This window comes from Myotis myotis, unplaced genomic scaffold (assembly GCF_014108235.1).
Source record: "Myotis myotis isolate mMyoMyo1 unplaced genomic scaffold, mMyoMyo1.p scaffold_m19_p_10, whole genome shotgun sequence".
Lineage (NCBI taxonomy): Eukaryota > Metazoa > Chordata > Mammalia > Chiroptera > Vespertilionidae > Myotis > Myotis myotis.
In genome coordinates this window covers 39269401-39289500 of record NW_023416314.1, presented here as the reverse complement: position 1 = coordinate 39289500, position 20100 = coordinate 39269401, and the positions used below count along the sequence as shown (strand labels likewise).

Genomic DNA, 20100 nt, shown 5'->3' with positions numbered 1-20100 from the left:
TATCTTGTTTTTTTTAAAGTTCCATGAGGCAGGTGCTTTGTGCCTAGTTTACCCCATGATTGAGAATAGTGCCTGGCAGGCAGCTGTACTTCACGGCACCTTTCTCCACAACATCACTGCAATTACTCTTTCAAGGCCACCAATGACCATCGTGCTGCCAAATCTGAAAGACAACCCATTCTCCACTCAGCACCTTGGATGAAGCCTTTAAAATTGAATTAGCTCTCACTCTTCTGCTTAACACACTTAGATGGACAGCCCTGCCTTTAGAATAAAATCAAAAGTCCTTTCCATGATTTACATGTCCTTCATGATCTGGCCCTTTGACTCATTATGTCAGTCTCTACGTTCCAGTGCCACGAGCTCCGAGTCAGTTCCTAGATCAGGCCAAGCTCTTTCAGCCTGAGGGTCTTTGCATTTGTTGTGTTCTCTGCCTGGTATACTCTCTCCAAGCTGCTTACACGGCTCCTTCTCAGTATAGTACATTAAGTAGTTAGGAACACCGATTTTGAAATCAAACTGACTGGTTTCCAGTTCAGGCTCTACCATTTACTACCTGTGTAAGGCAAGTTATTTAATCTCTGTGTACCTCAATTTCCTCACCTTAAAGTAGGGAAAAAATATGTCCCTCCTTACGTTGCTGAAATATGTCAGTTAATATAAAGTGCTTAGAACTGTGCCTGGTACCAGGCAAGCACCACATTGGTCATCTTTCAGCTGAAATGCAGACTCTTCAGAGACCCTGTTTTTAATCAGAGTACCCAGTACTCACCACAATCTATAAATATTTTATTTTTTTGTTTACTCTTTGTGGTCCATGAAGACTTGGAATTTGTCTTATTTACTATTGTATACCCAGCACAATGCCTAATGATAAGTATATATTGAATGATTAGAAAAGTAGTTATTTTTCTTGCCACCCTCAAGGAAGGTTAAGTGCTGTGCCAAGGGGGAAAAGACAAGAGCTGGGATTTGGACCTATCAAGAGAACATGGCTAGAGAACCTGGATAGAACCTGGACAGAACCTGGCTGGAGAGCCTGGTGAGAGAACCTGGCTGGAGAACCTATTGAGAGAACATGGCTAAAGAACCTGGACAGAACCTGGCTGGAGAACCTAGCGAGAACATGGCAAGAGAACCTGGACAGAACCTGGCTGGAGATCCTGGCCACAGAACCATGCAAGAGAACCCAACTATGCTGATCAACTGAACGCTGCTGCCTCCGTGTCATTCCTTCTTCGCTGACTCCATCCACACCTTGGGGAACCCCTGGACCTGTTGGGGCTGGACCCCAACAAGCAGAGACCGACCCATTTTGCAGACAGAACTCAGTACGTATGAAAAATAACCACCCAGCCTCCTCCCTGTGCTGTGCACACATGAACACCTGGACTGTGGTGGGAGTGAGAGAATGAGAATCACACTCAGGGCAGGTCACAGCCAGTGTGAGGATAGAAACATGCTATTCAAATATCGACCACAAAAGGATTACTGTTAGGTTGGGGCACATAAGAAAAAGGGCCCAGACACCATGATTCTCTCTCATCATTGATGTATCTCTCTCTCTCTCCATCTCTCTTCCTCTCTGAAATCAATAAAAATATATTTAAAAAAAAAAAAAAAAAAGAGCTGGGATTTGCACGAGTGTTCCAACCACCTAACTCAGCTGAGGGATGAACAGTTATGCGGTGTTCCATAAACAAATAGCGATGCCACTGGTCTTCTCTTCATCCAGGCCTTCCTCAGCTGTCGGGTCTCCTAAGGTTGCACCTCCTGTAGCAGGCTTCCTCTGCTCACACCCACCGTGGCTCAGCGGAGCTCCCACAGCATTAGGTATGCATTTCTTAGCTGAGTCCTGCTTTTATGCTTCTGCACTGTTTCTTCTACATCATCTTAGCTCAGCGGTTCTCAACCTTCCTAATGCCATGACCCTTTAATACAGTTCCTCATGTTGTGGTGACCCCCAACCATAAAATTATTTTCGTTGCTACTTCATAACTGTAATTTTGCTACTATTAGGAATCATAATGTAAATATCTGATATGCAGGATGTATTTTCATTATTCAAATTGAACATCATTATAGCATAGTGATTAATCACAAAAACAATATGTAATTATATATGTTTTCCAATGGTCTTAGGCGACCCCTGCGAAAGGGTCCTTCGACCCCCAAAGGGGTTGCGACCCACAGGTTGAGAACCGCTGTCTTAGCTGATGATGCCCTGCCCTTAACACTTTTGCTCTTCACTTTTCCTGAGCTCCTTGCTCAATGTTGGGCCCACAGAATATGCTCAGTACAAGCTTGGAGAGTGACCCCACCACCTGCCTTTTCAGGAAGCCGGCCCAAGGTAGCTCTGCATTGTGTACACTTTCATGGACGAGATGATGACTCTACAGGAGAGAAAGTTCTCTTACCTGATTTGTTGTGACTGGTGGTGGCAAAGCTGTAGAGAATGACAGCATCCGCAGGGAGGCCTCCAACTGCTGGGGAGGCAAAAAAAAGTTGGGCACCACAATGGGCTCTGGGCTATCATGGTAGTTAAGGGACACATATACCTAGAAATCCTCCCACCTGCCAGACCAGCAAAGTCACTGGTCTCAATGATCCTTTCATCCCTCCCACCCCGACCCTGAACCTATTCCTGCCCATGAATCCTTTGCTCATGGTTCCCTCTCCCTGGAAGGCCCTCCCCACTCCTAACAAATCATAGTCTATGCTTTCTTTATGGGTCAGTTTAAATCCCACCTCCTCTGGGAAGCTTTCTCCTCATCTTAGCCCACAGTGATTCCTCCTTCTACAGCAGAGTTTGCAACACAAGATAATGCTTGATGCTTTAGTGTGATATGAATCTCAATGTGTTTTTCTCAAAATTCCCCCAAACTTCTCAAAAGCAAAGATGGCATAGTTTCCATCAGTGACCTATTTCCCTAGAGCACACATGAGGCCTTCAGACAAGGTGGCTCCAAGGGGCAGTGTCTTAGATTGGAGGGAGATGCCTAGTAAAAAAGGAGGGTCCCCCTGGTTCTTTTCTGTTTATACCCAGAAATGAGGGTTCTGCCTAAGTGGGCACAGCTGGTCCGCGCAGTCTGGATGTAAGCCCTTGGAGGCAGACACTGTATCTTGTACTTCTCCTTTGTATACCCTGCAGATATCCAGCACTGTGATGAGAATATTTGTTCAAGGCACTTATTCAGTTTGGGAGGGGAGAGATGGGGCCATTTTGATGTTTAATTTTTTGTTTCTGCTCAATAAGCTAAGTATGGTTCTGATTCAAACTGGCTTATCATCGTTCTCCCATGCAAGACTTTGAACTCCAAGAGGGCATAGATGATCTCGTTCATAGCCACATTCCTGTCACCTGGCATAGCACCTGGGACACAGTTAGTGTTCAATAAATACCCACCAAATGAATGAAATGCAGCATTTCCTGTTTTGGTTCAAGTCCCTGACCCTTCTTCAGAGGCCTGGTGAGGCAGGGCCTATGCTGTTGCTGCTCTGACTTCTGGGGACTCTGCTGGATAGTCAGCTGATGCTGTGGGGGAGGAACGGCTTTGCTGTGAGGTCTCAGGGGTATGTCTGAAACACTGGAAGTCCCCCTCTCCGCCCATCACCTCCTGCCTAAGGGTCCTGCTCCACCAGTAACTTCTGTCAATTATTAGATGATGACTTCAGGAAAGTTCACTTTTATGCCTGTTTCTTCATCAATAAAATGGATATACTAATAGTACCTTTTGTTTTGAGAATTAAGAGTTTTTACATGCAAAGTGCTGAGAATGGTGCCTGACACATAGCAAGCATTCGATGCCAGCTATTCTTGTCTCCCTGATTAATGGGAAAAAGTTGCTTTTTCGCACTGTCCTTACCACTGGTTCCCTCACCCACTGAAAACTGCTTTGCATTCTCCATTTTGCACTGTCCTCTTTAATGCTAAAGCCAGTGAACACAGGTCAGTCCATAATCTACTGGGCCTGTCTTAAGTGTCAGTGTTGACAACTAATTCCTGAAACTATGCTCCCATACGGCCTCTCCTGCTGCTCCAGCTCTGACCAGCTCTTCTCTGTGGGTATCTGTTCTGCCAACCGTTTACATATTGATCCTCAGGACTCTGTCTTGTGTGGTTCTCCCTTTCCATGTTCTCCCTGCTGCCCTAATCTATTTCCACAACCTACCTTTCTATCTGATCTCGTCCTGAGCTCCAGGCCTAGATGTTTTACAGGCACAGGTCCAAAATGGAAATCTGCTCTTTACCAGAATCTGTTTATCTCTATGTGAGGTTCCCTATCCAATAAATGACACCATTACCTAGTAACTTGTGATAGAGATATCCAAGTCATAGATACTTATCATACTTTGTTTTTCTCTTTGTCATCCTTTGTCCTTCTTATCTAACTAATCCTCTCAAATCTATCCCTCTCCTTTTCAACATCATTGATGTTTCTCTCTCTCTCCCCCACTCCCTTCTCTCTCTGAAATAAAAAAAAAATATATTAAAAAAATAAAGCAGTCTATGCTTTTGGTCAAACTTTCTTCTGGTCTCCTCTGATCTAATCCTCTCTTTATAGGGAACTGGGTGACTTTCCTAATATGTAAATCTGACCATATCATACTCTTGCCAGTTAACATTTACTGAACCCTATTTATGTACCAGGCACTGGACTAGGTAGTTTACATCATTATTTTAATTTTTACAACCACTGCAAGAAAAGGTCTATTATCTCCATTTTAAAGATAAGGAAACTGAAGTTTAAATTGCTTGCAGGACAGTCTAAGCACCTTAGCCAGGCATCCATGGCCCTTGAAGATCCAGTCCTACCTCACCTCTCACCGTGTGTTTACACGTGGGCTCTAGCCACAGTGAACTGCTCTGCCCAGAAGCTAGGCTCTCTCACCTGGCTATGCCCTGCATACACAATCCACTTTCTCACCTCTGTTTACAGAATGCCTATTCATCTCTGAGGTCCAGCTCTAAGGTCTCTTACTGGGATACCTTTAAGCAGTTATGGCAGCTTCCTCCTCTTGTTCCCCAGCACACAGTCCATGACTCATCACAACACTTAGAACACTAACTGTCATGGTCTGTTTACTGTTATTATCGTTACCTCATAATGGGAACTGCTTGAGGTAAAGTCTGATTAAAATCTCTGTTCTCAGTACACAGCACAGGGCCGGGCAATACTCGTTATTTTTAAAGAATAGTTGAGGGAAGGTCTGAATTAGGACCTGTGACTGCTCCTCCACTGAGCATAAATTCTGAGCACTGTAAAGGCAGCAGTGTCAGAAGCTGTAATAAGGGAGTCCAGGAAACAACTCCACCAGAGAGTTGGCTGTCAGTACTCAGCCTCCAGTCATTAAAGCCAACTGGTTAGGCTGCACATGTGAGGGCTGTTGATGGTCCTAAGTGGTTTCCTTTCTCCATAATGTGTCCAACTGCGTTTCAAAGGAGAAAGGTGCCCCCTCTCCCCATTAAACACTGCCATTTCAACTATGCCTACTTCCCCTCCTCTTGGCTCCATCACTTGCCTTAAAAAAAAAAAAAATTAGGCAAATCACTACAACTCTGAGCCTCAGTTTTCTTACATGCAAGACAGAAATAATACCCACCTTAAAGACTTGAGTTGACTGAGTAAAAAATGTATGTCTAGTGCCTGGCACAAAGTAAATGCTCAGTCAGTGGTAGTACTCTTCTTTCCCATCTGCACCCTCCACTTCCATTTCAACTGAGATTAGAGGTCTCATTCCTCGGGCCAGCTGTAAAATACCCAATATACCAGGACAGGCTAATGAATGTGCTCCCAACACCCTAAACCCAGTTAAAAACACTGTGCTTCAGAGGGCTGGTGTTAATGGGAGAATTGGAGCACCTTGTCAGTGCAGGTGAGTCTTTTGAAGGATCTTCCCATGCCCCTCAGTAAATCCCATGAAGGTGGTAGCCACTGCTCATGCCCACTAGGCTGGCCTAAGCACCAGCATCCAAAATGCCTACATTGGGCTACTTGTGGGAAACCGTCAAAGGATACAGAAGGAGATTCTGCTTTGTGGAAACCTCTGATTCAGATGTCGCCTGCTTCTGCCTGATGTCAGGGCAGTTGATGGGTAGTCCCTTATGATTTTCCCTTTTGTTCTGGGAGGCTACATGTAGAGGGAATTTCTCCAAGCTATTAGCAGAGTCACTTAGCTCACTGGAGGCAGCTTCATCCTCAGCCTGGACCTGTGGCTTGGGCTCCTGGTCCTGATCTGCCCTTGGTGAGCAAGTGTTCTTTGGGGCTCTTGAGAGTGTCACACCTGGGATGAGCTGAGGGTCTGTTGAGGCAGGCTCTCCAGCCCGGGTCTTAGGGCTCTTACCCTCACAAGGAAAAAGACTTTGGCTAGCAGAACCCTGGCTAGGCAGGTGGGAGTTGACAGCTCTTTCTGGACTAGACAGAAAGCTACTTCTGACCCTGAGCTCCTCTCTAAGGCAGGGCTCGGGAGAAGGACAAGAGGGGCCTACCCTCTGCACCTCATCAGGATGAAGGCTAATGATCTCACTTGAGTCTGACACAAAACTGGACCAAGGGCTAGTTTTGTCTGTGATGGTGGTGATCTCATTGAGTGTCCTGGGCTCAATGATGTCTTCTTCATAGTCTTCATCACTGTAGGCTGGGCCTGCCTCAGTGTCTTCATTGCTCTGCATCCTTGTAATGGGTATTGTGTGTCCAAGGGACTCATGGAGCATTACTCTTCCACTCGAAGGCTCTTCTGGAGTACGGGGAGGAGGGGAGTCTGCACCCTCATCTGGAGCTCTTGACACGGGCAGGTCCGGAATTGTGCTTTGTTCTTGCATGGCTCCTGTGTTCTGAGCATCTGGTAGAGTGGTAACTTCTCTGCTTCTACTCCTGGCTTGGCGAGAACTCAAAGATGCTTGAGAATTCCTGGTGATAGTCTGCAGATCTGAACAGCAACAGATGTCATTCTTACTACAAAGTAGGGCCACAGACCACTGAACTTCCCCACATTAGCCTCTAGCTTCAGAATTATTCTTGGGGGAAAAAAAAGAACAAAAGGAAAAAGAAGTATTCTTGCAATCAGACTTTGAACAAATCTTAAAGATAGTTAATCCACCCAAGAGTCAGTGAAACTATATTCAACACAGTACAATTTCTAGCACTTTATTCTAATATCAGAAGACCAAAATCTAATCTATTTATGGTTGTGGTTACATCTGTAGAAACGCTTTCAGAGACTATCTGCTCCTGCTCAGGAATTCTTGGGAGCTGGGAGTCCTGGTGGGCATGTTCATGCTTCCTTTTACTTCAGTAATTACCTATATTAAAAATCAAAATGAGAATCCACTTATTTACCTATCTGATGATAAATATTTGAACTATCTATTTTACTTGGAAAATGAAAGCAAGGAAATACCTATCACCCAAATGATAAGGTAGGGAGGTTTACAGAGAAAATGGAGGCAGCATGGTGTGTTGGAAAGAGCAGAGGCTTTGGAGCTGTCAGTCTTCAGTTCAAATCTCTGCCAACTTTGTGGTCAACAGCAAACTCTTTTCTCTGAGCCTGTTTATCTTTAAAATATGATCAACACCACCCTTTTCACAAGGTTTTGATATAAAGAACAGATGAGATAAATGGGCACATACTGTGTGGCACATATATAGACACTTAATAAATGGAAGCTGCTAGTCACCTCAAATTGTTTTAAAGATGAAATGGTAGGGAATAAATTAATAAACGGGTGTAGCAAATGTCATATTTTTACATGATTATTTGAGAGGAGAAAGAAGCTGGAGGCAAATTTGACTCCCAAGAGTAGGTATCACATCTCCCTCACAGCACCTAATGGGGTACACAGCCTACAGAAGGTCCTGGCTAGGCTTAATACATTGACAATTTTCAAGTCTCAAAGGGGAGTGAGTAGATGTATGAAAATGGGACATTCCTGCTGCAAATAGGAACAGGAACCAGGAAGCACATTTAATTGCTCCTGGCCCTTTGGCCTGAACTACCCTTCTGTCTTAGAGCAGTCTTTCTGCTTTTTAAAAACTAGCCTATCTTTTAAGGCCTCACTCTACTGCATCTCCTCCAGGAAGCCCTCCCAGATGCACCAGCTGGAAGGGATAGCTACATAGCTTTTTTCTACATGGAAGCATAAGAACATGCTATTGTGTAATTGTCTGTCTACATATTTCTCCTATCAGATTGTGAGCTTCTCACAGGCAGAGACCATATATATCTGATTCATGTTGCAACTTCAGAGCCCAGCAAAGGACCTGGCACATAGATGTGGCAAAAATGAAACAACCATTCAGTAACTCCCTCTCAAGCTTCACTCATACCTACTTGTCTAATTATTTCATTAAAAGTGTATTGAGATACGATGGAGGCAGAACCTTGCTTCCCTGATCCCATCATCTCTTTCAAAACTCATCCTTTCCTTGTGAAAATTAATTCTCATCCTGCCATCCTCTTGCTTAAAACTCCCCATTTTCTTCGAGGAGAAAGAGTAAACTCTCAAGCTTGCCTTCAAGGCCCTCCAGCTTCAATCCTTTTCTCTCTCCTCTTTTTTTTTTTTTAAATATATTTTATTGATTTTTTACAGAGAGGAAGGGAGAGAGATAGAGAGTTAGAAACATCGATGAGAGAGAAACATCGATCAGCTGCCTCCTGCACATCTCCCACTGGGGATGTGCCCGCAACCCAGGTACATGCCCCTGACCGGAATCGAACCCGGGACCTTTCAGTCCGCAGGCCGACGCTCTATCCACTGAGCCAAACCGGTTTTGGCCTCTCTCCTCTTTTAATATAGCCCTTCAAAGGGATTCCCTATTTGCTCTCACCTCTATCCCTAATGAGCCTGAAAGCAGAGACAATGCCTGTCTTGTCCACCACTGTACCTTCCTGGAACTAGTAAAACAATAGTGCCTGGCATGGTTAGTGCTCAATAAATAGCTAACGGAATATTATTTCCAAGCAAGAGGAAACCAATTACACAGTATACTTCTGGGGTCCTGGCTACCAACAGGTTAGATATCTAGAAAAACAAAGTAGGAATAAGATTTCTGGTGACTTTTTTTCCCCTTTAAAGAAGGAAAATGAAACTTATCCATCCGTGTGTACAATTTACATATTTTCCTTGAGCAAAAATGACACCAAGTGAGTTGCATTCAGATGCTGATCTAAATGATTTCTTAATAATCCTCACAGCACACCTGTTTCTAGAGCTTAACCCTGGATTCTGAATCAGTAGGACCCAGCAATCTGTATTTCAAAATAAATACCACAGGTGATTCTTATCTCAGGCAAGTTTGGAAATACTTTTTCTGGCGTGAGCTCTCTGGGCTGCACAGTGGAATTACCTGGGGAATTATGAAAAATACTCATGCTGGGTCTCACTCTCAGAGATACTGATGCAACTGACGTATGGTGCAGTCTGGGCATCTGGATTTTTTTTAAAGCAATATATTCTCATTGATTTCAGAAAGGAAGGGAGAGGAAGAGAGAGAGAGAAACATCAATGATGAGAGAGAATTACTGATCAGCTTCCTCCTGCACGCCCCTTACTGGGGATTGAGCTCACAACCCGGTCACGTGCCCTGAATGGGAATCGAACCATTACCTCCAGGTTTATAGGTCGACTCTCAACCACTGAGCCATGCTGGTGGGCTGGGCATCTGGATTTTTAAAAGCTCCCTTGGTAACTCTAATATGCAGCCAAAGTGAGAACTACCACTTTAAGGGATTTTCAAAGGGTGGATTACTAACATCCAAAAGCATCTGGAGTGCTTCCTAAAAATGCAGACTTCTGGGCTCTTTTTATATTTACAATCAGAATTTTAAATATGTATGTAGTTGACTTTTTCTGAAAATAGAGTGGCACAAGTTCAAGAACTGCTACTGAAGAACTCATTTAATCCAACTGCCCCCTCTTTTTTTTTTTTTTGGTTGGGGAAACCTTAAGAAGGGAAAGGATATGCTCAGAGTCAAATAGTAAGTCCATGCTAGAAACCCACCAAGCCCCACCCGGGTCTCCTGCCTCTCAGTCCAATGCTCTTTCCATTGCACATGTTCTTGTGCCATGCTACTATGCCTCTCCTCTCAGAAGGAAGATGATAAATAAGATGATGAAACTGTTGGTCTCTGTTGGTCATAGGAGCTTGTCTGAGGATAGACATTCAACTGCCTTTTGAATAGCCACCCAGTGATCATAACTTTTCAACAAGAGGGGCCTGAGCCATACCCGTGATTAAGGAGCTGACTTGCAACACCAGGTTATTGGATTTCTCCAGGATGCACCGGCTCTCAGGATCTAGGCTGCTGGCTTCTGGCCCACAAGAGTCCCCATGGCTCTGTTGGCACTGCAAGATCGTCTGAGTCTGGGGACTGAGGGGAAGTAAAGGCTTGGTGAGCTTCTGGCTGAAGTACCTCTGAATCTGATCTAGCTCACTCAGATTCCTCCTGTAAAAAAAGAAGGGGAGAAGAGGACAAAAGGGTCTTTCACTGAAATTATAGGCATCTTTTATGTTCCCCTGACATTCTACTGCGTGAGGTAGGACCTTAATACCTCTCATTTGGTCTATTAATACTAGGGCTCTCTTTCTCTTCAATCTACCAACAACTCATCCTTCACTTCTCTGACTACAATCCCACCACTGGGGACAACTTTCTCCCTCTTCTGTATGGCTTATGCAATTCTTCTGATGCACAGCAAAAACCTTATTTCCTGGTGGGAAACAGTCCTGATCGTCATTCCTGTCCTCACGCCCTATACCTGACAGAAAAAGGCCTTCCTCTGGATAACGCTGACCTTTGCTACCTTATAACCATTACTGATCCTTCAAGGTCTAGCAAGCCTTCCCTGACCACCCTCTAAATTGTTTTAAGGGTCCTCTGTGCTCCACAGTTCTTTCTATATGCTTCAATCCCATCACTTGTTTGTTTCACATTGATTTCCTCTGAAGAAGTATAAGCTCTCTGCTGATTCCTTTATATGTATCTATTACACCTAGCATAGTGCTTGACAAAAATTAAATCAATGTTAAATGGATATAAAAAAATACTGTTAACACTATTTTAATAAGTGATGCTTACCACAAATATATTTTTTAAAATATATTTTCAAGAGAGAAAGAGACTTACAGAAAGTCTGGTGGGTTTTAGGAATGTTCACCATGTTTTCGAGAGCGCTATCAGCATGGAAAGATGGGCCCTTTTTTTTTTAAAAAAAAAATATATATTTTATTGATTTTTTACAGAGAGGAAGGGAGAGAGATAGAGAGTTAGAAACATCGATCAGCTGCCTCCTGCACACTCCCTACTGGGGATGTGCCCGCAACCCAGGTACATGCCCTTGACCGGAATTGAACCTGGGACCTTTCAGTCCGCAAGCCGACGCTCTATCCACTGAGCCAAACCGGTTTCGGTGAGACGGGCCCTTTTTATGCTTACCATTCTCCAGTGAGAAATCACACCAACCACTACCACCTTCATTTGCATAGGATTTAATATTTTATGCTTTCAAATACATTACCTTGTTTAATTCTCAGCCAACCAGATGAGATCAGTAATTACTGTTTTACAAATAAGGAATGTGAGGATCAGAGAATTTGTCCAGGGTGAGTGGTATGCAGCTACTCAGAATTTGGGACTCCAAGTCTTGTGCTTTTTCCATGATAATAGACAGGGATCATTCCTGTCTCACAGCTCTGAATGCTGGAACCTGAGTTCAAACTACTCCCCCTGTTCTGTCCTTATTCCTTTCAACTTTTAAGGTGCTCACATTTCTCCCTTTCAAAGTCCATCACCCCAAATCATTGGTCCACCTCTCCCTTAAACTCCTTCACTCTTGGCATCTCCACTGACTTGCTGTCTTAGATTTTCCTTTAGTTTTCTCATTATGTGTTAGTTTAGTTTCCCTAACTAGGCCATGAGCATCTGGTAATAGAAGATAATATCTCAAACTTCTCCATTTCTCTAGTATACTCAATGTGCCTGATACAATTGGCACAGCATAGATATTAAATACCTGTGAAGTAAACCAAAAGTCTTTCTATCCTTTTGTTAGGAACAGTCTGCATGTCTTAGAGTCAAATCCAAGCTAAATGAGGGGACAAAGCTGATCCTTATTCTGTCACTAGAAGCCACGACTCTACCAAATCACAGTGGATTTACTTAGGTGTCTATATCTGGGTGTATGCCACATGGATAAATACCTGTAGCAGAACATGCAAATAAATGTAAACACGGTGAAGCTTTAGAAAATATGCAAACCCAACTGGCCTTGTCAGAGGTTCTGGGTTCAGAACCTAGTAATATCAAGCGAAGAATTTCTCATCTGTGAAAAAAGTTTATTAATACTTTCTCTGCAGGCCTCATAGGATTGCTCAAAGAAAATACTGTTTTAGGGCTTTGTGAGCCCAAGGAAGTAATGCAAGATTATCTCTATTCCTCTCTATTTGGTAGAGAGTCATCCTGGTAGCACCAGCATCACCTGAGAACTTGTAAGAAATGCAAATTCTCAGGCGCGATTGAATCAGGAATTGTATGGATGGGTCCCAGCGATCTGTTTCAACAAGTCCTTTCATGCAATTCTGACACACACAACATTTTGAGAACTAAAGCTCTAGAACCGTGGTTTTTAGCCTGGCGATTTTGATCCCAAGACGACATCTGGCAAAGTGTGGAGACATTTTTGGTTGTCACAACTGGGAGAGGGGTGCTACTGGTGTCTAGTGGACAGAGTCCAGGGATGCTGCTAAATATCATGGGATATGCCCCACAGCAAAAATCTGGCCCGAATGTCAACAGTGCTGAGGTTAAGAGAAACTGCTCTAGGTTGAAGGAGAGTTCCTTTTTCTCTTTTTTTCAGTGGGTTCTCAAATATGTTATGTGAATGACCTAATAAATATAGTCACACTATGGATGGTTTTACTTAAATAGCCTGTCTCCAGCTGAGAATCTAAAATGAGAATCTAAAATGAGAATCTGGGCCCTAGCTGGTTTGGCTTAGTGGGTAGAGCGTCAACTGGGGGACTGAAGGGTCCTGGGTTCAATTCTGGTCAAGGGCATGTACCTTGGTTACAGGCTCCTCCCCGGCCTGGGCCCTGGTTGAGGCTCGTGCAGGAGGCAACCAATGGATGTGTTTCTCTCAGATCGGTATTTCTGTCTGTCTTTCCCTCTCTCTTCTACTCTCTAAAAATCCATGGGGCCCTACCTGGTTTGGCTCAGTAGATAGAGTGTCGGCCTGTGGACTGAGGGGTTCCGAGTTTGATTCCGGTCAAGGGCACATGCCCGGGTTGCAGGCTCGATCCCTAGTACGGGGCATACAGGAGGCAATGACTCTCTCTCATCATTGATATTTCTCTCTTTCTCTCCCTCTCCCTTCCTTTCTGAAATCAATAAATATTTTTAAAAAATCAATGGAAAAATATCCTTGGTTGAGGATTAAAAAAATAATGATAAAGTCCTTTTCACTGCACTACACTTATTAGATAATTCATGGCTGATCCAGATGATGTATAATGGCCCATCAATTCCTACAGTGCTTCTTTGGTTCAGATGCTGACTAAACTAAGAAAGAGGGAAGCATTACGAGACAGATGCTGGTCTGGAAGAATTCAGTGGTTGTGAGGATAAAGATGGTGGACAGAATGAGGCTTTGTAAATTGTAAAGTAGATGAGAGGCTGTGTAGCTATGAGGGTAGTTATAAGTTTGGTGAGTAATCTAAAATTCCTATATTTACAGTGCATTAATAACAGAGCCTCGTGAAGGAATAAAAGGTCCAAGCTGAGACAGGTTCATGTATGAGAAAACCTGTGAGACTCCAGGGTCCAATTTGACACTAATGTGCATGAAAGCCCCTATTAAACCTCCCAGAGTGGTGGTAGTTGATGGAAAAGCTGTATTGCAGGTTGCCGTTGCCCATTCACCTGTGCTCCACTATAGTTTCCTGTGTCTTTTCTCAGCAGAAGGCCTCACCTCAGAGAAGTCAGAATGGAAGTATGGGAAGACCAGGGAGGTGTGGTCAGTTTGTCATCACTTGGCGAGACTGCCTCTCCCTGCTGTAGGGATTCATGAAATCGGCGGATGTTCTGCACATGCTCTTCATGCCGTGATGCCTGGCTTCTTGCAGCACCACTTCTGTCAGGAATAAATGAGGGGAATTAAATTTCCATCCAATGAGAAAACTCCTAGTGTGACAATAAACAAATTACCTTCCTGAAATGGTATTGCAAATCCATCCCACTACCACAGTTCTGGCTTCATCAACTTCTTGGATTATAACAATCTCCTAAATAATCTTACCTTCAGTATTACCCATTCCTCTTGAATAAGTTTTCCATATTATAGCCTGAGTGATTTTTTGAAAACACAGATCTGAAATAATGAGAACATTTATGGAGTCCTTATTACATGCCAAGCAATGCTTTAAGCATTCAACATGTACTAACCTATTTAATCATCATCATTCCTCTCTAGTTTTGGCTTCTTTTGTATCTATAAAACAAATTTCAAATTCCTTAGTAGGGCATTTAAGAACTTGACCCCAGCAATAATCTCTTCATTTTTACTATTATTTAAAAAACCAGAGGCCCGATGCACAAAATTCGTGCATGGGTTGGGTCCCTAGGCCTGGCTGGCAATCACTGGTCTATATTTCTATTCTTATGCCAGTACCACACTGTGTTGTTTACTGTAGGTTTGTATTAAGTTTTGAAATCAGGAACTTTGTTTTTTTCCAGACTATTTTGTTTATTGTCTTCCTTGAATTTCCATGTGAATTTTAGGACTAGCTTGCCCATTTCCATAAGGAATCCAGCAGGAATTGTGACAATGTGTACTGAATTTGTAGGTCAGTTTGGGCAGTACTGCCATCTTGACAATATTAGTCTTCCAATCATGAACATGGGATGTTTTTTGATGTATTTAGACCTTTAATTTCTTTTAACAATGTTTTGTAGTTTTCAGAGAATAAGTTTTGTAATTTTTTGGTTAAATTTATTAAGTATTTTATCTTTTTTGATGCTATTGTAAATGAAATTGTTTTTTTCAATTTCATTTTGGATTACTCATTGCTGATATATAGACACAATTGACTTTGCATATTATATTTTAAAATTTTCTCAGTTTAAATTTAAAAAATGATAGATAACCTATATAAACAAACTGCTTTGAGGTCATCAATAATTTTTAAGAGTATAAAGGTGTTTTGAAGTGGAAAATTTAAGAACCACTGCTTTACTAAGGTATAGCCAGTATATAATAAACCACATATTTAAAATATAGAATATAATGAGTTTTGAGATACATGTATATTTAAGGAATTTATTACCACATCAAGGTAATAAATATATCCATCACCCCTAAAAGTTTCCTTCTATGCTTAGTAACTCCTTCTTCCTTTCAGCTCCATTCATCCTACTTTGTCTTTAGGCAAAGTGATTTGCTTTCTATCACTATAGATTACAATGTATTTTCTAGAATTTTATATAAATGAAATAATATAAAGCATATTATTTTTGTCTAACTTCTATTTTGATTCATTTTGTTGTAAACCAACATTACCTTTTTTACTTTTCAGTTTAATCCACTGTATGAATATACCATAATAAGGGTAGCCTTGGATGGTTAGCTAGAATTTGACTTTTTGATATAGCCCTTTGAAGTGGGAACAGAAACATTTTTGTCTGGACAAAAAGCAAACCACTAAACTTGTAGCTTTTACAATTACTAAACAGTGGCCTCACCACTGATCTGTATTTCTGTTCTTGTACAGTACCCTTATCCTACCCTTATGTCTCATGGATGGCTATGATCAAAATAACACCTATAAAATAGTAAGAGCAGACTTGAGCTGGTGAGTGTACAATACAATATACATATGATGTATTATAGAACTATATTTCTAAAACCTATATAATTTTATTAACCAATGTCACTCCAATAAATTCAATAAAGAAAAAAAAAAAACCAAACCAGAAATGATCTAAACCTGGGATCTAGGATTTGACAGATACATGGGCTCCCTTTATGCAGAGCACAGAGGCTCTCCTCATGTAGTGAGCAGGCAGAAAGCTACATAGCACTGTAGTGGGCCTTTGAGTGGTGTATTGAAGTATCTTTCTTGGAATAAAAGGTCTACTCGGTAACTGCTGCTGTTGGAGTGGCTGCTGTAGGGGAAGATCCCCTGTCTTCTCTCTGAGGTAGAGAGTTAGACCTGGGAAAGACTGGTAGAGGCAGAAGGATACCAGATGACACCAGGGCCTTGAAGAGAGTGGGGGGTGGGGAGAAGCAATCTTATTCTTAGACCCTGCCCTTTGACAGGATGAAATATGCTCTAGCCTGATATCCATATGCATAGCCATGGTTGGCTTGGGTGAAAAGGATGAGCCAGTTGCTTTTTACAAAATAACCTGGCAAATTGGTTTGGGAGGAGGAAGATCATGATATCTTTCTCATACAGCTGATAACTGATTTTACAGACAAAGGTCACAGGCCTCCAAAGAATACAGAAACATATCTCTTGCCTGAAGCTATTCTTTTATTTTTAAAAAAATATTTTTATTGATTTCAGAGAGGAAGGGAGAGGGAGAGATAGATAGAAACATCAATGATGAGAGAGAATCACTGATCAGCTGCCTTCTGCATGCCCGCAACCTGGGCTTGTGCCCTGACTGTGAATTGAATTGTGACCCCTGGCTCATAGGTCGACACTCAACCACTAAGCCATAGCAGCTGGGCTAAAGCTATCCCTTTGACAGCAGTAAAAGTTCTAGTTCCTATATTATAAAAACGTTATTTTCATAGGATCTTGAGGTTCCCAGATATTGTGACAGAAGGTCAACAAAGTTCTTTCCCTGTCTTTAGTTTCTTCCTTTAATGAAGGAAAGAGAGAAATGACAAGCCAGCTTGAACTCTTCTACACTTTGACTCCATTTCGTCCCATCATCAAGAAATCACTCACCTCCCAGGGGAGGAGAAACCAAGCTCTTTTGAAGAGGTGTGAACAAGTTGTTCTGGAGTCTGTCTAGCAATGCAGCTGGGGAATGCAGCATACACATCAGAGACGGGGAAGGAAAAAGGACGGTATATTGGGATCTGTAGAAGCAATGAAAATAATGGTACACTTGTCATCATAAATCCTTTTGGGACAAAGTAATATAAATAAATTTGTAAAATATATTATATACTTATAAATATAATTTACTTAGTATTTTCTATGTGTTGAGCACTGACCTAAACAATTTACATGCATTTTCTCATTTAAACTTCACAATAATCTTATGAGGTAGATACTGTTATGCCCATTTTACAGACTATACTATTAGATTGCCTTTTAGTTGCTCTATCTGTACATATTTATGATCTTGTTCCTCCAGCTAGTCTGTGAACTCCTGGCTAGACATTGTTTTACATTTACATGTGAGAATAATGTGGCTGTGATATTTCTTATCTGATAGCTACCAGGGTTGATGTGAAGAAAAGTCCTTATTATATAGAGACTGTTAAACTCATCATTTTCTCATGCATGTATGCATGTATTCACTCATTCATTATTTGGTGATGCCCACTCTGTCAGATCCTGAACCAGGCACCCATGATAAAGAGATGAATATGCTACAACCTTTGTGTTGACAGAGCTCCCCTATTTCAGAAAGTTTGAAAATTCTCATTTCCTTTATAGTTAAACTCCATGAAAGAGTTGTCTATACTTACTATCATCAATTCCTTCTTCCCAGTCTCTCCCTTTGAATTTTTTTAAAAGGTAGACCAATGATTAAAAAAATATATTTTTATTGATTTCAGAGAGGAAGGGAGAGAGAGAGAGACAGACAGAAACATCAATGATGAGAGAGAATCATTGACTGGCTGCCTCCTGCACGCCTAACATTGGGGATAGAGCCCCCAACCCAGGCATGTGCTTTGACTGGGAATCAAACCGTGACCTCTTGATTCATAGGTTGACATTCAACCACTGAGCCACGCAGGCCGGGCGATAGACCAATGATTTTAATGTAAGAGTTTTAAAAATGTTCAACCAATATGATTTCAAATTCACACTGCAACTAATCTTATTTTATTTAAAAACTGAGATATATAGTTCCAGAACATGTTTAATCACCTCTAAAAGGTCATGAGGTTATTACAAAACACAAATATATAATGTGTTCTATAAGCTGGAAAGTACTAAATACATATAAAGAATTTTCTTGTAGATTTTACTCAGTTGAACCCTTTTTGGTTAAGGATGTGAAGTAGGATACATACCAGTGATCCTGGGGTCTCCACCCCACGTCTTGCTTGCCTTTCTTCTTTGAAGTGCATCAAACTCTCCATAGGAGAGACAGCAACTTTTACCTGCCCCTGGCATTCTCCACTGAAGTCTGTGATGTTGTACCAGCCACAGACAAACTGGAAGCCAGAGAGAAGCGGGGAGAGGTCCACCGAGGCAAAGCCAATCACCCTTTCCTCATCTGTGGGAGAAAGAGAAGAGCAGTGTGGCTAGGCATGTCTTGCCACTGAGATTAGAGGCTGCACACAGAGAAACTGATTTAGGGGACTGGGAGGTTTAATAGTTCCAAAATCAACAGAAGAGACAGATAATGAGAATGAGACTGACAACCACAGCCTGCTTGCACTATTATGGATTAACTAGACGACCGTTGAATTTTGTGCACCGGTAGGGTCCCTCGGCCTGGCCTGCATACTCTCTCAATCTGCAACCCCTTGGTGATGTCGGAGAGCCGGTTTCGGCCCGATCCCCAGAGGCCAGGCTGAGGGACCCCACTGGTGCAAGAATCTGTGCACTGGGCCTCTAGTATGCATATAAGATCTTTGGTTAATCTCTTCCTGCCCTCCCCTTTCCTCTGAGATTCATCAGTCTGTTCCATGTTTCCATGCCTGTGCGTCAAGCATCTGCCCCCTGGTGGTCAGTGTGTGTTATAGCTACCGGTTGAAAGGTCAGACACTTAGCATATTAGGCTTTTATATATATAGACTAGAGGCCTGATGCATGAAATTTGTGCAAAAGTAGGCCTTCGTTCCCCTGGCTGCCGGCACCGGCACCGGCTTCACTCTGGCACCCGGGACCCGGGACCCGGGCTTCCCTCCAGCACCCAGGCTTCCCTCTGGCACCTGGGACTTGGGCTTCCCTCCCTCCAGCTGCCAGCAGGCACCCGGGACCCGGGCTTTCCTTGCAGCCCCAGCTTCGTCTGGAAGGACATCCAGTCTAAGTAGCATATTACACGTTAATTATTATAGATTCCCTTTTGGTATGGCAGGGAAAAGCTGGCAGTGTTGAGATGTGTCCTCTTGATACAGACAACTGGAGAGCACTCTTAAATATAAGAAACTTGTTCTTGTCCATTGGTTATTGTGTCTTAGTGATTTTCCTCAAGGGACTGGGTCTTAAAAGAAAGCATTTGAAAGACCATCACCCCTGGAATTTTGAGGGATTTATTTGCATTTTCCCACTATGCTTATCTGTATTTTCAAAATTTTTGATAACATATTTAATTTAAAAATCACAAAAGACAAAAAATCCCCTAGAAAACCAGTACAGGGTGCAAAATGAGCTTAGGCTCTGGCTCCTAAGGGGGCTGTCCTTAATGACTGAGAAGATCCCTTTCCTGGCCACACAGTTTGTAAACAGCAGAGCCAAGATTTGAATCCAGGTCTGTATAAGACCAAAGGCTTATTCTTTTTATCCTGATAAATAAGTATTGAATTAATAAGGTGAGCCTTGGTCTGCTTTACAATCTCTGGAATACGTCAGAGAGAGGAGAATAGAAAGTAAGACAGGAGTGTGGAGCCTAACTAAATGAAGCAGGAATTCCTAGTGTTGATTCAGAGAAAACCTATTTACGATCAGCTCCTGCTGCATTTATGAGGGGTGGGGGCATAAGTGAATCTGAGGAAGCAGCATGGGAGGAACCATTTAAACCAGACCCACAGCATCACTTCCAAACAGGAGGACAGCAAGAGACAGGTAAGCTGATTTCCTTTATACTCTATTTTTCAGGTCTTTATTAGGCTTTGGGGTTAGCTCTAAAAACTTACCACTACCAAACAAAAACTGTGATGCTGTGGATAACTCAAATCAACCAAAAGTT

The 20100-nt window shown here is 42.4% G+C and overlaps 1 protein-coding gene and 1 long non-coding RNA gene across 16 annotated transcripts in view; one reads left to right on the top strand and one right to left on the bottom strand.

Annotated features, from left to right (window-relative positions):
* Positions 1-1109, top strand: part of LOC118664655 — a 28118-nt gene extending 27009 nt beyond the window's left edge. The window contains exon 5 of the long non-coding RNA XR_004970383.1: positions 928-1109. This is a non-coding gene — a long non-coding RNA (uncharacterized LOC118664655). The remainder of the gene's footprint in view (positions 1-927) is intronic.
* C2CD3 (C2 domain containing 3 centriole elongation regulator) overlaps positions 1-20100 on the bottom strand; it is a 115104-nt gene that overhangs the window by 15409 nt on the left and 79595 nt on the right. For 6 of the 15 annotated variants that reach the window (XM_036324994.1, XM_036324991.1, XM_036324997.1 and 3 more), the window contains 6 exons: positions 18257-18462; positions 16953-17086; positions 13967-14128; positions 10229-10446; positions 6021-6930; positions 2418-2529 (listed from right to left, as the gene is read on the bottom strand). In XM_036324994.1, coding sequence (XP_036180887.1) covers positions 2418-2529; positions 6021-6930; positions 10229-10446; positions 13967-14128; positions 16953-17086; positions 18257-18462 — 1742 coding nt within the window. Of the gene's footprint in view, positions 1-2417; positions 2530-3406; positions 3536-5604; positions 7019-7044; positions 7304-10228; positions 10447-13917; positions 14129-16952; positions 17087-18256; positions 18463-20100 lie in introns of those variants that run through there. The other 9 variants (XR_004970377.1, XR_004970380.1, XR_004970378.1 and 6 more) reach the window with 9 other exon arrangements.